Source organism: Lichenostomus cassidix, chromosome 28 (genome assembly GCF_008360975.1).
Source record: "Lichenostomus cassidix isolate B80296 chromosome 28, HeHo_3.0, whole genome shotgun sequence".
Lineage (NCBI taxonomy): Eukaryota > Metazoa > Chordata > Aves > Passeriformes > Meliphagidae > Lichenostomus > Lichenostomus cassidix.
In genome coordinates, this window is record NC_139508.1 from 4,088,513 (window position 1) to 4,105,221 (window position 16,709).

Below are 16,709 nucleotides of genomic sequence, written 5' to 3' on the forward strand. Positions count from 1 at the left end.
GAAAAATTCCCTCTTGGCTGAGATAGCGTTGATTGTCCTCTTATTTAATTTTTTTTTAATTCCCAAAGATTCCTGGCATGAACCATCTGCTGATGGTAACAAAATAAATCCCATTACCCCAGGAATTCACACATTTCCAAAATGCCAAATTTAAAAAGAGAGCAGGACACAATGAAAAACATTGCAACCTTAAGCCTCAAAAGCAATTAAGCCACAACCAAGTGCAATTAGCATCATCTCCCCATTTCCTCTTGCTTTTGTCAAGCTGGAATTTGCTTCCAGCCTTGACAAACTGCAGCCACCTGCTGCTTCCCCCTCTGCTCCTGCAGGACAATCCTGACAACCTTGTGTGCCAAGCATGGGGAATTTGGGATGGGAATTCCTCTCTGCTGTTTTGGTTTTTTTCTTTGCCATGAGGAGGAACTGGAGCATCCTGGAGAGCAGAAACCTTTTGTGGCACAGCACTGCTGGGCACTGAGGTGTCCCACAACTGCACTGGTGACAGCTCTGACCATCTCCAGTCCCCATCACTGCTCCATGGCTGGGACATCCCAGGCTGGGTTGGACAGAGCTCTGAGCACCCTGCTCTAGGGGAAGGTAGCCCTGCCCATGGCAGGAGGTTGGAGTTAAATGAGCTTTAAAGTCCTTTCCAACCCAAACTTCTAGTCCAGCTTGCCTAGGGGCTCAGATCCCTCACCCAGAGCAATCCTAAGAGCCTCTCCCTGCAGAGCCTCCCTGGGCAATGGCACCAGAATTCCTCCAGCTCTGCAATTCCCTGCCTGATGTGGCTCCTCAGAGTGCTGAGCTCCCTTCAGGCATGAATGCCTCTCGCTATTCCCACGTGTCCACAGACACCTATCCATGCCCTGGGAAGCAGAGCAGGGACATTGGGGACAGCAAGGACCCCACAGGATTCCTCAGCTCAGGCTCTGTGCCCTGCCAGAGGGAATGACCCAGCCCAGGAGCAGCACCTTCAGCAGGGAGCACCCCAGGGTGGATGTGTCCCCATGTGCTCAGGAAGGAGACTGTTTGTGTCCCCATGTGCTCAGGAGGGAATTTGTTTGCTTTGGACTTTATAAGAGCATTTAAACATCATGTCAAACTAGGAACCATGACCTGGAACCAGGGACAAGTTCTGCACTTCTATCCTGCAAGACAAAGGTGGGGAAGATCTGATCAGGGGCTGGATGAGGCCCCAACTCCCTCCTGCACAGCTTGGGGTCAGTGAAATCTCTTTTCTGCCTTTTGCTTTCTTTCCTCTGCCCTCTTCCTGATTTTTTCCAAATCTTGTCCTTGATGAACAAGAAAAACCCTGCAGAGCAGGAGGATCCTTGTGTAGCACTGGGGAGTGTGAGCCTGGCACAGCCTGGGATGGGAGGGATGCAGGAACTGCCTGATCCTGCAGCTTTGTGTTTCCCCAGCCACAGCCAGAAACCTTCACTTGGCAGCTGAAATAAGGACTGAGCTCCCCCAGGAGCCCCAGCCTGGAGTTTGACATCAACAGGTTTAAAGTTCCTTTTGTTGTCTCAGGCTATTTCTGAAGATTGATTTGATTTGATTTTTGCAGGACCTAAGAATGACACCAAACCAGCCCCCAAACACAAAGGCAGAGGAAATCTGTTAGGATAAAGAAGCACCACTTTGTGCACTTTTGGGATTTCTGGATGCAGGACATGCTTGAGCTCAATCCAAACACAGGGAAGCCAAGGCAAGTCCAGGGAGTCCAACAAGACCTGGATTAAACCAAATCTGCCCCAAGCATGTGCTCACCCCTCGGTGTTACTGCATGGGAGCCACAAACCAGGATGCAAAAGCCCAGCAGAACAGTGGGAATATCACACAAAGCAGGGAGATCGTTGGCAGAGTGCAGAGAGAGAGGGCCAGCACATGGATTTAGCACAGCATTGTGACAGGAATGGCCTTCCTGAGGCACAGAGAGAGGGGAAAAGGCATTCACAGGCTGCTGGTCTGTGCTGGCTGGGGGGAATCTGTCCCAATTCACACCGAGTCATCGCTGAGGATTTACAAGTCATTTTCCAGCCATTTTTCAGTTCCAGTGAAAGGAGAACTTCCTCAAACGTGTTTATCTAATTGCCAGCAATTTCCATTGCAAGGCAGATGAAATAAATAAACAAAGGGCAGAGGCAGTTAACAGACTCCAGAGCATCTCAGCAGCAAACATTCTCATCATGGCCCTTTTTGCAGACTTTTTCCTCGGGAATGGGCTGGTTTGGGCAGCACAGCTCCATCACAGGCTGCTTTTGAGTGACTCACCACAGGGCTAGAAATAATTCTCCTACCAAAGCAGGGGAAAAGGTTGTAAATTCTGATTGTAACTTACATGGCTGTTGAGCAAACTGCTTTTGTGTGATGTAATCCCTTCATTTTTTTGTAGGTTTTCAATCGCCATTTCAAGCTAAAGAAAATGTGCACAGGAGAAAAAAAAAAAAAAAAGGAAAAAAAGAAAGGAAATCAGATAGTTAGCAACAGCCAGGATTATTGTTTCTTTATTAATATTTGAATGATTAATGCTTTATATCAACAAGCTTGTGGAAAAAGAGGCAAACAGATGAGCACAGTCGGTGTGGATGGAGCTGCAGAGGCGTTATTGGGACATGCACATGGACACACAGCAGGAATCCCCATGGGGGTGACAGAGCGAGGCCAGGGGGGGTTTATCTTCCACTAAAAGTGCTGCCCATTTCTAAAAAAAGCAATTTTCCTCCTCTTTTTCCCTGCCTGCTGAGAGCAAACCACCGCCAGACACATCCACTGCAGATTTGCTGCAGAGTTTTAGCAAAACCTTTCAAGGAGAGCTGGCAGAGTAACGACTTGGTTATTGTCACCTCTTGGTATTTTGTCAAAAAAAAACCCAAAAAAAGAAATAAAATTGGGGCACAAGGAGAGTACAACAAGCGGAATGGATAAGGCTTTCTGATGCTGAGAACTGCAAAGGGGAGAAGGAACAGCCAGGTTTCACTGAGCTCTCCCCAGAAGCCAGGATGGCACATTTGATGCTACCTGTGCTGGTTTTTCTTGATCTCAGAGGAGCCAAGGTGAGGCCTTCTGGCCCCTGAAGAGCTCCTGTTCTGCCTTAAGCCTCAGCTCTCTCCTGAACCCTTCTTCTCTTCTCCTTCCTGCTCCTGAGGCACAATCTGGCAAACTCCTTACACATGGCTGCTGGTCCCACAGCTCCAGTGCTCCTCCGCAAGCTTTTTGCAAGAAAAAAATCCCCAAACGTCCCAAACCCCCACATGAAGCGCCTGGCAGGAGCAGAACCTACTGTTTGCCTCCAGCAGATGTTCTCAAACGCTGCTCTCTGTGCCCTGTCAGTGCAGGCAGGACAAGGCAGCAGCACACAGAACCTGCAGCCAGCAGCTCCCTCTGCCTGTCCTCATTTCACACCTCTGGAGGCACAAAGCATGTGCAGATGATCTGTCCATGGCCTCCTTCCCACATTCCCAGCCTGCTCTGACTCATCCCACGGCGGAGATTAGGGCTGAGATAAACCCAGCCCTTCCCCAAGCCCAGCTCTGTCGCACAAGGGTGGCAGAGCAGAACAAATCAGACCCAGCTTCTGAAGGAACATCCAACAGCCAAAGCCACTGTGCCACACCCAGGTGAGGTGATGCTCCACCTCCAGCAGACTCCCCTTGGCTTCCACCCCGGAGTGGAACCACTGGGGCACTTCTAGAGATGTTATCACTGAATTGAGTCCCAGATTAGTGGGGTTTTGAGAACAGTCTCACACACTGGGATGGACCATGAGGAACCAGCCTTCACTGCTGACACAGCCTTCAGGAAATGAGTCAGAGTTAGAGGGAGACCCAACTTTCTTCCTCTGCTAGAGCTTGAGCAACACAGAAATGCTGCCTGGCCTTTTGCTGGTGGCAGCTGTCCAATCCAAAAGGACACTTTGCATCTGCAATAAAAAATATTACAGGGGGAAAACTAAAAGCTCTTAAGCAGCCCTGCAGGAAGGTGAAGAGCTCTGAGGACCCACTTATGGGAGGTCTCAAGGATTTCCTCTCTTGGTCCAGACTAATTTAGCTGAAGATTAATAGAGCTGTGTTGGCAGAGCTAATGAAGGTTCCCTGTGCTGTTTCACCCATCTGATGGAGCAGAACATTGTTATTCCAGCAGACAGGGAAGGTTTTTTAAGGTTTCTATAAGTATTTGAAGATTTTTCTTTAGTGCACACAGAGTTTCACCAAACATCTCTCAACCTCCTGAGAGATGAGATTGAGAGCTCCTGAGGCAGCTCTTGGGCCATTGCTAATCCTGCAGAACTCCCTTGATCCCATTCTCCCCTGGAGATGCCCTCCTTGCTCTTGAGGTCTCCTCTCCAAGCCCTCAACACCCCCAATCCCTCTCCTTCCCCATTCCCAGCCCTCCCATCACTGACCACTTTGATGTCCATCCCCAAGGTCACTGCAAACACTTCCCTGGCTCCATCTGCACGAGCTCTGCTTTCCTTTCCTCCCACAAAGCTCCTCATCCTGCCTCACACCAATTTTCCAAGACTATACAGCCACTCTGGCTTTTCCCATTCTCTGTTTAGGCTGGAAACTCAACAGAAAATGATATTCCTGCTCATGGACTTGATTCAATCCCTGCTCTCCTCAAGCTGCCCATGATGGGTGTGTGGAGAAGCTGTGGCTGCTCCATCCTTGGAATGCTCAGGGCCAGGTCAGACAGGGCTTGGAGCAGCCTGGGATAGTGGAAGGTGTCCCTGCCCATGGCAGGGGGTGGGATGGGATGGGATTTAAGATCCCAAACTAAATGACTCCATGATTATTGAAATTCCAAGCACTTATGGCTCTGCTCTGTCCTCCTCCAAGTCCAGTCTGTGCTGGAAGGACTGAAAGTCACACACAGACACAGCCCTGGACTGTCTGCCAGGCACTTTTCCATCCTCTTCAGCCCTTCCTCAGATATTTTGAGTTAAAATACCTCCAGGAAGTTAATTCTTACATGCAACAGAGTGAATTTATCTCAGATGCATTTTCATAAAAGTCGCTTTCTAAATTTGTTTTCTTTTTTGCTGATCAGCCTTATCTCATTTGATAACCTCATCCTAAATCTGTTCATGGGACATTTCTACTGACACATTTTCTATTTCGGCTTTTCTATTGTGCTCATCACCACAGAAACTACAAAAACCCCAAACAACAAAAAAACCCCACCCAAAAACCCAAGAGTAAATTTATGCAGCTTTGCAAGATGCAGTCCCACACAGGTGATGCTTCCCAACAACAAGTCTGAGCAAAGATCAGATGGTCCAGTGCTAATTTTTAACTATGAACAGTTAAAATACACACACACCATTCTCACCCCAGGAAAGATCCCCAGCTAACCCAGCATCTGTCATTTTGTCTTCCACCCAAACTAAAGACTTTTCCCCTTTGCCTACCCAAGGCAGAGCACATTTACTACAGGATCAAAGCAACCTTTGAAGGCACAAAAATTCAAAAAACATGAAGTCTATATTCTAAAACTCAGTGGGAAAAGAAAGCACAACTTAGCAGGCCAGATTTGCAAGAGTTCTCAGTAGCAACAGCTTCTGGTTTTCTCCCTGGTGACGCTGCTCACATTTGAAATTCTGGCTACATACCCTGAATTACACCTACATTAGTATTTATATTTACATAGAAATGTATAAACACACAGAAGTCTGCAGAGGAAGGTGAGCAGTGTCCCAGGAAATGAGCTCCAACCACTCCTGGCAGCTGCTAAGGGCTGGGAGATTCCCAAATCAAGGCCCTGGGAGCTTCTTGCTGCAAAAAGGCTGTTGTGGGTGAAGAGCTGTAAGCTCTCAGTCCCACACAGCTGTACAGCTGTGCTTCCAGCACCTGCCACCTCAACTTAAAAAAATTACAACTTTAAAACATTTTCTGTTTGATCAGTATTACCCCTGAAAGACATTTTCTAAACATATGGCAAGGACAGAATACACAATGGTGTAGGAAATATATACACAAGGACTTTTTGATCACTGTGCACTTGGCATGATCAGTTTGACATAACTTATATGCTAATTATCCATTGGGTTAATGAAGGATTTTCCAGGTCTCTTCATAATTGAAGATATATTTCAATATTTGGGTAAGCATATGTGAGATGTTTGACTTATTAGAAAATGTAAATACAGACAAATCTTTGAAAGCCAAAATATTTCGCTTGGGGAGAAAAAAAAACCCACCAAAACCCCAGAGAATCTTCTCTTAACACTGCATAATTTCAGTGATCTCCTGAGTGAGAGTGCCACCACAAACTCCAATTAAAAAATAAGCCTAATACACCAGTGTCTATTCTCTTCCTTGCACTCACGGCACATTATAGACATATACAGTGATAACAACAGGTCAGTTTTATTTGCTGAAGGCTTTCCAGTTCCCTTTATCCCTTTGGGACACCTGCTGGCCCCCGAGCTGCCATGCCTGCAGGGCTACATACCGTTGCTGGAGAGGAGCGTGAGGTGTGTGACAGAGAATGTCTAGAGTTCTCCAGCCCCCCATGAATGAGATAGGCTCCCGAGCCGGAGAGGATCTGACTTCCCCCAATGTCCATGGTGATGCCCACCATGCTGTGAGAGGGAATGGCTGTAGGAGAGGATGTCGCTGTAGTCACCTGAGCTCCACCTCCTCCTCCTCCTCCCTGCGCTTCGAAGTAGGGCGTGGCGCTGGTGGGAGCGTAAATCTGCGCCTCGCTGCTGTAGGAGTAGGCGGCTCGTCTGCTCGGGGGACAAAAGGGGAGATGGGGAAGGGTTGGTGGAGAGAATCCCATGGGTAACAGGGTCTGAAAGGTGGGCAATGGCGGAGAAAAGGGACTGTTGTTGGCGGGGTTTGAATGGGAGCCGAGGTTCATCGGCCCTGGAGCACCACAGAGCCTGGAGCTCCTGGGGTGAGGAAGGACAAAAGCAGGAACAAAATGGAGCCCAGCAGACAGGAGGAAGAGGAAACTCCAAGGCTGGAGAGCTGTGGCTGCCCCAGGATCCCTGGAAGTATCCAAGTCCAGGGCTTGGAGTGACCTGGGATAGTGGAAGGCGCTGGGGAGTTGGAAGGAGATGAGCTTTAAGGACCTTTCCAACCCAAACCATTCTGGGATTCCTTGACACTCTAAAATACCACAACACCCCGTTTTTCCTCTAAAAGTTACCCTCCTGAAGCTGCCCAGGTCCCCACAAAGTGCTGGGCACAGGGGAACACCAGACCCTTCCATGTGGAGAATATTCCCTCCATGAGGACAACACCCCCAAGGCTGGAGCCTGGCTGAAACCACCCTGCCACACCTCAGAACAGGTGAAACAGCTCCTCCTCTTCCTCCTTCCATCCTGGGGAAGCAGCCTGGGGGGAGGGAAGGGATGGGAGGTGGGAGGGGGACATCTCTGAGGGATTCTCACATGGTTCCATTGGTATAAACAGCTTCTCCTCCTTCCACATACTGCACCTGGGCTGGATAAACGTGCTGCACGGATTGCACCTGCAACAGGCAGCAAGGAGTCATGCATTGCTCAGGATAAACTGCACATCACAAAGCTAACCTTACCTTGATGTTTAGGCTTTCTTTTCAAAAGAAAAAGAAGAGAAAAAAAACAAAAAACACCACCCCCCACTGCCAGGCTTAGGAATGCCAAAGGAGGTTTTCATTTTCAAAGGTCAAATTAAAATAGATAAATAAGTGGTTGCTCCACGAGCAGTGGAAACAACAGATCTGGGTTTCCTCTGGACACGTGTCTCAGGGCTGACTAATAGGGCTGAGCTCATGCTGCAGCTTTTCCTTCAGAGGGGAGCCTGGCAGTGTCCAGCTGCACCCCAGCCCCCTTTTTCTTTGCCCTAGGAGGGATGGAGTTGCCCTCTGTCAATTTTTTTCCCCCTGGAATGGAGCAACCAAATAAAAAATCACTAAGGGAAAAAAATTAGGAGGGTCAGGCTTGCTGTCCACATGGAGCAGCACCACATAGTCCTGGTTTCTTAGGAAACAAGCCCTGGAAAAGGCAAAGTTCAAATAAATAAAAACACTTGCACAGCTCTCTGGCACCAAACCTTTCTACAGACCCACGTGCAGTCAGTATATTTGTTTGTGTAATTAAAAAAAATTCCAAACTCTTCGCCTCTAAAAAAGTCTTTACCGAACGAGATAGCTTTTAATTTAACTTTGATTAAATAAATGCTTTTAAATGGCAGTTGAAAGCACCCATCAAATCTTCAAATGAATGAATCCATCAGATCTTCAAATACATGAAAGACAACTGCTACGGCAAAGGTTCTTCCTAAACTTCAAATATCTTGAGAGTTTTTTGTCATCAGTCTAAGAAAGGAGGAGAGAGCTGGAGAAAGTGATCCCAGGTCTCTGACTGCCCACAACTCTTTAATTAAGGTTTTTCTGGATCTGGCACAGTTTCAGAAGTTGTGTGGGATGTGGGGAGCTGTTGATGCAGGGCTCCCTGTCTCACCTTGGAAATGTTCCTTACCTGCTGTGGAACCTGCTGGACCCTGGGAACAGAGATCTGCTGCATCTGCGCCCCTTTGGGAGCAGAGCCTGTGGCTTGGACCAAAACCCTCTGCAAGAAGAACATACAGGAAGAGACACTTCAGTCCAGTCCATAACACAGGTGAGCCAGGTGTTCTCTTCAAAATTTCATGGACAACTTGCCCCTGACCCCAGCAGCAGCAGTGCACAGGCACCTTTTATCAGTGTCCCTGTGGTCCCCACCCTCCCCTGGGGTGCACCAGCCTGAACTCAGCCCCCTGAACTTGGGCAAAGCTGGATCCACAATTTCTGCCAGGATTCATCTTGAAAACTCCATGAAAGGGAATAACAGCTCATTGATAAGCTCAGCCACAGCCAAACAAGGATCACTCCTCACACATCCACATCTGGCTGCCAAGTTTCTTCCCTGACAGCTGCCAAACCCAACCATGCTCTGCCTGCTGCAACAAGAAATCCCACCAAGCATCTGCCAGCACCACAGCTCAGGTGGTTCTTCTTCTCCCTTCAGTGCCACCAAGGGCACAGAGATGCCTTGTGGTGGTGGCTGTGTCACGTCCATCACCCCTGGGTTACACTCCTCATCCAGTCTGAGGTTGTCCCAAATCTCAGAGTGCTCAGCACCTTCACATCCAGCAGAACAAACGTGGGGATGTGGTGGATGGAAAGAAAGGATTCAGTGAGGCCTGTGGGAACAGAGCCAAGCACCTCCATGGCCTTTTAAACCTTCTCCAAGCAGACACATCCTCTGTGGCTGGAGGCTATAAAAATACCCAGGAGATTGGGCCAACACAACAAAGAGCTGGAACACAATCCCACAGGATTCCTAGGAGCAACCTTGATAATTACTGGCCACCTTATACATGTGTATTTAGGACTGTCAGCCCTCTAACAGCCTCTCAACATGCTCTTTGTAACAACCAGAAATCCAGTTCTGGCAGAATCACAGGTTTATGACAATTCCCAGATTTCCAGACAGCTGCTCCATCCCCAGGCTGGATTCTCTGGGAATCCTGCAGGAAGGACATGAACACTTATGTCAGCCATCACTTGGCCCATTTTCCCCCCCAAAGTGGCTGTCACCAGTGCAGGATGGGGACATCACAAGCCCTTTTTGAAGCCAAGCCTTGGCAGTGCCACCTACATCAAAGAATCTTCCCTTTCTCCTACTTTTTACCCATTCCCTGGCATTGCTTTTGCCAAATGACACATCTCTGGCACAGTTGCCCAGCTCAGCTCCTCACTGCCTGTCCAGCTGCTCCTGCCACCTTCCAACCAAAAGAAGGAATCATTCCCAACCTGCAAGGTGAGGCTATCCTGCTCAAATGGCCTCTGCTCACACTGAAAGTGCTCAACAACCCTGAGAGCTTCAGCCTCACACCATTCCTGCTGCCAGCAGTTCATTCCCAGTATATTCCTTGTCCTGCTGGTGAGAAGGGAAGGCTCTGGGTGCTCCTCCTCTTCAGCAATCTCCCACTATCCTCTGGATTTTCCTTCATCCGTGGAGTTCCACTCGATGCTCTGATGGCAGCACAGGGAAAGGCTGGATGGGTGATTTCATAAGCCAAAGGTTTTCCAACCTTTGCTGATGGTCAAATTCACCCCAGTGATCCCTGGGACACCTGGCACTGCTGGTCAGGGCTGTCCCCATCACTGCAACACCAACAGGGAATGCTCTCCATGGATGGGAGGTGACAGCAGGGCTCCTGATCACCCGATGGGAATGTCCATGGCTCCCAGTGAGTCAAACCTTCCTTCCAATTCACAATCTTTAATTGTTCCTTCTCATCAGCATCCAATGGCAGCTGCTTCTGCTCACTTGGGAGTTGGAGAAGGATGTAGCTGAGTTACACCCACCCATCCTCTTATCCCTTCAGCTTCCTGAGAGAGAAATTTCTTTTCAAAGTTCCCCAAAAGGCATAAAAAGGAACAAAAAGGAACCAGTTGCACTTAATTCTTCCTGTTTTGCACTGGGTGGTTCCCATTCATCACTCAAAGCTATCACTTGTCTCCCATTGGGCCTCCCAAGTGCATCATATTCAGTGTATTAATTACAAATCCCTCCTCTTCACATGAAAATGATGGGATCCACCTACCAAAGGATGAGACCATGGAATCATGGAATGCTTTAGGCTGGAAGGGGCCTTAAAGCTCATCCAGTGCCACCCCTGCCATGGCAGGGACACCTTCTACTATCCCAGAGTGCTACAAGCCCTGTCCAACCTGGCCTTGGACACTGCCAGGGATCCAGGGGCAGCCACAGCTGCTCTGGGAATTCCATTCCAGGGCCTCAGCAGAACAATTCCTTCCCAAGATCCCATCCATCCCTGCCCTCTGGCAGTGGGAAGCCATTCCCTGTGTCCTGTCCCTCCATCCCTTATCCCCAGTCCCTCTCCAGCTCTCCTGGAGCTCCTTTAGGCCCTGGCAGGAGCTCTGAGGCCCCCCTGGATCCTTCTCTTCTCCAGGTGAACACCCCCAGCTCTCCCAGCCTGGCCCCAGAGCAGAGGGGCTCCAGAACATCTCCATGCCCTCCTCTGGACTCTCTCCAGCATCTCCACATCCTCCTTGTGCTGAGAACCCAACCCTGGCCCCAGCCCTGCATGGGGAGGTCAGGAGGGCAGAGCAGAGGGGGAGAATCCCCTCCCTGAGCTGCTGGCCACCCCTCTGTGGCTGCAGCACGTGGCTCTCCACCCTCCTACATCAGCTCTGCCCTCAGCCCTTCCCATGAGCTCAGCACCTTTCAGGAGTGTTCCACCTTCCCCTGCTTTTACTGACACCAAGCAGTGACAACAGGCAATTGATCCAAATCAAACACTGAGCTGGCACGAAGCGACTCCCTTGGGGAGCTAAATGAAACCCCAAACCCCCCATGTTAAACCTTGCAGGTGGATCAGGAGGGCTCAAAAGACATCCACAGCCTCGATCAACACCAAGCCCAGCAACAGGTTATCCCCACTACCTCAACGAGCTGATTCAAAATGCTCTCCCCACCATCCAAACCCGGGATTCAAACCCATCAGGCAGGGAAAGCAGGGTTGTTCTCCATGGCAACAGCATCCCCAGCTGGGCACAGGTTACCTGCTGCGAGGCTGGCACGGGCTGCACCACCGGAGCCTGGGCTGAGGCTGATGGGTGAAGAGCCACGGAAGCTGCTGAGTCTGATCCACCCTCGGGACTCTGCATGCTCACTGCTGGGGACAACACAGTGACATCAGGCAGGGCAGCACACACCCCAACCCACACAGCCCAAAGCCCTCCAGCCAGGGGGGGAAAATCCTGGAGAGATCCAGGGGGAAGAGCACCGGGAAGGGAAGCTGCTCCCGTCCTACACCAGGGACTCTTTTTAGTGCTGGAGCTAATTTTAATGCAGAATTCTATGAAGGATAAAAGAAAGTTGCACAATTGTTTCGCGGAGAGGAGAGGAGAGGGAAGGAACAGAAAATGCACTTCTATATTTAACCGAAAAGTGGCGTTGGAAAATTATTGTGTCACAGTGAGCATCAGACATGATCTGGAAGAGTAAGAGAATATTTTAAAAATAAGGTTTTCTCCCCCTCTGCCTTATCATGTTTAACTACTGCAGAAAGGCTTTTAATCAAACTTAAGTCCATGCCTGGAGCTTTTATTGGGGTGGCTAGCTTAGGTTTAGAATCACAAATAATCAAGGATGAAGAGCAGAAGAACAGCAATTCCCCATCATTTTAGGTCTCCTTGCTCCCTCCTGCCATTGTCTCAGCCCCTGTCCATCCTGGGGACACTGAGGGATGCTGAGGACAGCACAAAATGGCATTTTGATTTCTTTTTGGGGTGTGGAGCCTTTTTTCCTTAGCTTCTTGTGAAAGTTCCTGTTTAATAAACTATTTTAGGAGGGTTTCTGCTGTCACTTCGAAATCAAATTTAAGAACACCCAGATTTTGGGCAGTGCCATTTCTGCTTTCTCAGCCTCACTGCTGAGCCTCCAAACAACATTGTGATATCTTCTTTTATTTCCCTTTCTCCCTCCAATATTTAAACTTTTCCCTCAACTTCGTGCAAGTTAAGAGGCAAAAGGAAAAATGGAGAACTGAGGGACACTAGACCTGTGTAAAAAGAAATGCAAGGGGGTTGTGATACCATTTTATTCCTTCAGCCACTGGAAAAAAAAATCCCCAAATATTAAGATTCTTCACAAAACAGGTTTTTAAAGTTTTTTTCCCCAGTGTTCTATATACCCATTAGCAAATCACAATTATCCCCCAACCTTCCCAAAACCCCAGAGCTTGCAAATAATTTTCTCTCTCCCATAATTTTCCTCACATCTGGGAGAAAGAGTAGATATAGAACCCACACAGTCACAGCTCCCAGATTGATCCAACAAGCCAGAAACAAGGGGAATTTAATCAATATTTATTCCTGTGTCCCCCCAGGCCCCTCAAGCTGCCCTCAGCACCCCCAATCCCTGCAGCTCTGCTATATAAAGGCAGCACCTGCCTCTCCCCATCACTGCCTCCACCTGGATTTTAGCCAAAACCTCCCTGTGAGAAGATTCCAGTTGCAACAGTGCCGTGGGATCAGGAAAATAATAATTCTCCCAGTAAATGAGGGAAAGAGCTCTGTGCCTGCTCCAGCCCCAAATAATTTTATTTGCAATTAAACACAGGGCTGGCACTGCTGGGATGGGAATGCTCAGGTGGAGGTGCTGGGGCAGGAGATGTGGCACTTGCAGCACATCTGCTTCCCTAACTTTTCCAAAAGTCTTTTCGGTCTCTCCCTTGTGCCCAGGGCTGTGGTTTGCAGCTTTCCAGGGTTTTTAGAGTGTAAAATGTAGTATGGTGAGGTTACAGAAGAAAGGTGGGTAAGCTGACAAAGATTTTAATCATTTATTAGAGAATGGTTCTGGCAGGGTCAGCTCTTGGCATTTTAGGTCTGAAAAAAGGTCTCCTTTGAAGTGCAGTACTAATCACAAAAGGACACTTAGAAAAGATGGACTTTGATGATCTTTGTGGGTCCCTTCCAACCCAGAATATTCCACGATTCTATGATTCAAATTCCCAATCCTCTACCTTTGCTGATACATTTTGCCTTCTGCTTTCCCTCAGCGACCAGAACAGAGCAGAGAGATGTGGATAGGGTAGAAGGTGAATTGTCTGCTGCCAAAATAAATCCCCAGTGGGATTTTCAGGTTTGTCCCACCAGGCAGGCTCTGGCAGTGCTGACAACCACACCAGACACAAAGGCTTCGATGAAATCTGCAGATGGCACTTCCAGACAAGGTAGGCAGACAGAGAAATCCTGGACTGCCAAGCCACACGTCCAGGACTTGTTATTATTTTATTTATCAGTGAAACATCCTGGATAGAGAATAATTCACTCCTCATTAAAGCCATCCTGCACTTCCTGAGGATTGGATTCAGATCCGTGTGCGCCATCTGCTCTGGTTAATTGGTGCTGATGAAAAGCTGACAGCACACTCACAGGATTCCTGCTCTCCCAGAAAGCTGCACAAGGTGCTCCAGAGCTCTGCTGATGCCCTGGGAGCACAGCAGCCAAGTGAGCTGGTACCTGAGCCAAGGCTCCAGAGGGTGGGTGAAGCATAAAGTTTTCAAGGAGAGGAATTGTGGCATTCAAAGTCTTGCTCTTTCCTCTTCACACAATCATAGGATTGTTTGGGTTGGGAAGGGAATTAAAGCTCATCCCATTCCACCCCATCCCGTGGGCAGGGACATGTTCCTCACGTTGCTCCAAACCCCATCCAACCTGCCCTTGGATGTTCCCAGGGATGGAGCAATTCCTGTCCCAAACTCCTCAGCAGTTCCAGGGTAAGGAACATCCCTGCAGCTCCCTCAGCCTCGGGCAGCTCTCGGGCAGCTCTGCCACATCCCCAAAGCAAACAGCCATGGAAGGACTCCCTGCTCTGCTCCCATCCCATTTACCACCTCCCACAGGGAAGTTTTACACTGTTCTGGATAATCTTCTTAGCAGAAACTCACTGGCTCAAAAGTGAGCCTTCCTGCTCCCCAGAGCTCTACAGTTTGCTTCTCCCTCTTAGATGTGGCCTGAGAAGGAGAGGTTTGTCCCACCTGTAACTCTTACAGAACGGACTGACAGAAGCCATTAAAAGGTGTCTGGTGGCCTCTGACAGCCTGGCAGCCCCTGGTACTGCCGAGTCTGCAAACTGAGAAGTTAATTAATAATCAACAAAGCTGCTGCTAAGTCACAGAGAGGATCAGCAGCATCCACAGTTGACTTTCTCAGCTTCAGGGCTCCATACCAGGTGAAGAAGAGCAAAAAAAGTCAGTTATTGTGCAGAAATGAGCAGATGGATCTGACCATGCAAAAGGAATAAAATCACAGCGAGAAGCACAGAATGGTTTAGGTTGGGAAGAGACCTTAAAGGTTATCTTGTTCCAATCCCTGCCATGGGCAGGAACACCTTCCACTGTCCCAGGCTGCTCCAAGCCCTGTCCAACCTGGCCTTGGACACTGCCAGGGATCCAGGGGCAGCCACAGCTGCTCTGGGCACCCTGTTCCAGGACCTCATCACCCTTACAGCCAAGAATTCCTTTCTGATTTCTAATTTCCAATCTAAATCTGCCCTCTTTCATCTTAAACCCATTTTCCCTTGTCCTGTCACTGCACGGCTTTGTCAAAAGTCCCTCTCCAGCTCTTTCACAGGCACATTTTGGATACCAAAATGCTGCTACAAGGTCTCCTTATTCAACACATTGGCATTTCAGGGAGAGACGAGTTTAAAGCCCTGGTTGCTCAACGTGGCTGCTGATGTCACACAGGACACCAGGGCCCTGGAAGGCATCACAGACATCTGGATTCCAGGTTGCATCATCGCTGAGTGAATCAGGCAGATAGCGAGGCTGCTGCCTCTGGAAACCTTCTGTTTACACACAGCTAGCTCAGTATCCAAGCAAACAGCAGCGACAGGAAAGGAAATTCAGGAAAAAAAAAACCCTAATAACTTCTGGGTGCTATTTCTGGTTCTGCCACCAGCTCGCTCCGTGACCTTGGACAGGATGCTTCCCTTTCCCTGTGCTTCAATTTTCCCACTCCTAAAAAAGCCACAAATACTCCCCTAGGCAAGGTATTTTTCAAGCATTGGTCTCGGAGGGCTGTCAGAGCCTGAATGCCTTTCAGAAAGACAAGGAGTAATAGTAGCAGCCTAGAGGGCTGATAAAAACTCGGGTTGTCACCGTTTCATTCACAAGGCACCGCTGCCTCCATGTAAATGGCCTTGCCTTTGTTCATCCCTCCTGCCTAAAGCAGCTCCAAACCGCTGGGAAAACAGAGATAAGAGGAGCAGCTCAAAATATTTTCTACATTCAGATTTGCAGGGGGAGAAGGGGGGAAAGGAGGGAGCAGCAGGGAGGGATCCTAGGGATCTATCATATCCTTCAAGCGCTCAGGAGGGGATGGAGCAGCATCCCTGCACCCCAAAAGAATTTGGGGAAGGAAGGAGTTGATCCCAGACTGGCCCTGGGTGCTCTCTCTGTGCTGCAGAATTCTGCCCTCCAGGAGATGGATTTTTCCACAGAATGCTTTAATAGAAACCATCAAACACAAGTGTTTTGGAGCTGAATGTGGAGCCCTCCAAGGTGGGAGGAGTGCTGGTGGATCAGAGCCAGAGCAGGGAAGTGTTTGGTTTATTTGTCTTTGGTGATCTGGTGCTCTGCAGGACATGTGGCACCAGCAGCCATCCATCCCAGGCAGCTCCAAACTCCAAATTAGAGAGGATTTAAGTCCCTGTCTTCCTCAGGCCCAGGGCTGCTTCTGCTGTAATTGTGGCCAAAATACTTTGTGTTTTTATTCTAGAAGAAAAAGTCACTACTGGGCATGGATATAACTTCCTCCACATCTGATTTTTAGTTAAGAGCAGCCTGCATGGATCAGAGGTGGGACTGGCCTTGGTTCTCATGGCTATTTAGGTCCTGTTTTACAAATCTTTATTTCTTGAAGGTGCAAATGTAAAACCTGTGAGCTACTCTGCACCAGCAGCCAACCTAGATAATCATGGAATATGGAATGGTTTGGATGGGAAGGACCTTAAAAATCACCTCGTTCCACCCCTGCCATGGCAGGGACATTTTCCATTATCCCAGGCTGCTCCAAGCCCTGTCCAACCTGGCCTTGGACATTTCCAGGGATCCAGGGACAGCCACAGCTGCTCTGTGCCAGGGCCTCCCCACCCTCCCAGGGAGGAATTTCCTCCCTCCAGAATACATTTCTAT

At 48.9% G+C, this 16,709-nt stretch overlaps 1 protein-coding gene across 7 annotated transcripts in view; it reads right to left on the minus strand.

Moving 5' to 3' along the window:
* LOC146426271 (DNA-binding protein RFX2-like) overlaps window positions 1-16,709 on the minus strand; it is a 61,175-nt gene that overhangs the window by 16,802 nt on the left and 27,664 nt on the right. For 2 of the 7 annotated variants that reach the window (XM_085040664.1, XM_085040666.1), the window contains exons 2-6: window positions 11,569-11,678; window positions 8,474-8,563; window positions 7,403-7,482; window positions 6,457-6,733; window positions 2,342-2,416 (exon numbers count right to left, since the gene is read on the minus strand). In XM_085040664.1, the coding sequence (XP_084896790.1) occupies window positions 2,342-2,416; window positions 6,457-6,733; window positions 7,403-7,482; window positions 8,474-8,563; window positions 11,569-11,673 (627 nt within the window). In that variant the 5' untranslated portion in view covers window positions 11,674-11,678. Of the gene's footprint in view, window positions 1-2,341; window positions 2,417-6,456; window positions 6,734-7,402; window positions 7,483-8,473; window positions 8,564-9,789; window positions 10,301-11,568; window positions 11,682-16,709 lie in introns of those variants that run through there. The other 5 variants (XM_085040668.1, XM_085040663.1, XM_085040670.1 and 2 more) reach the window with 5 other exon arrangements.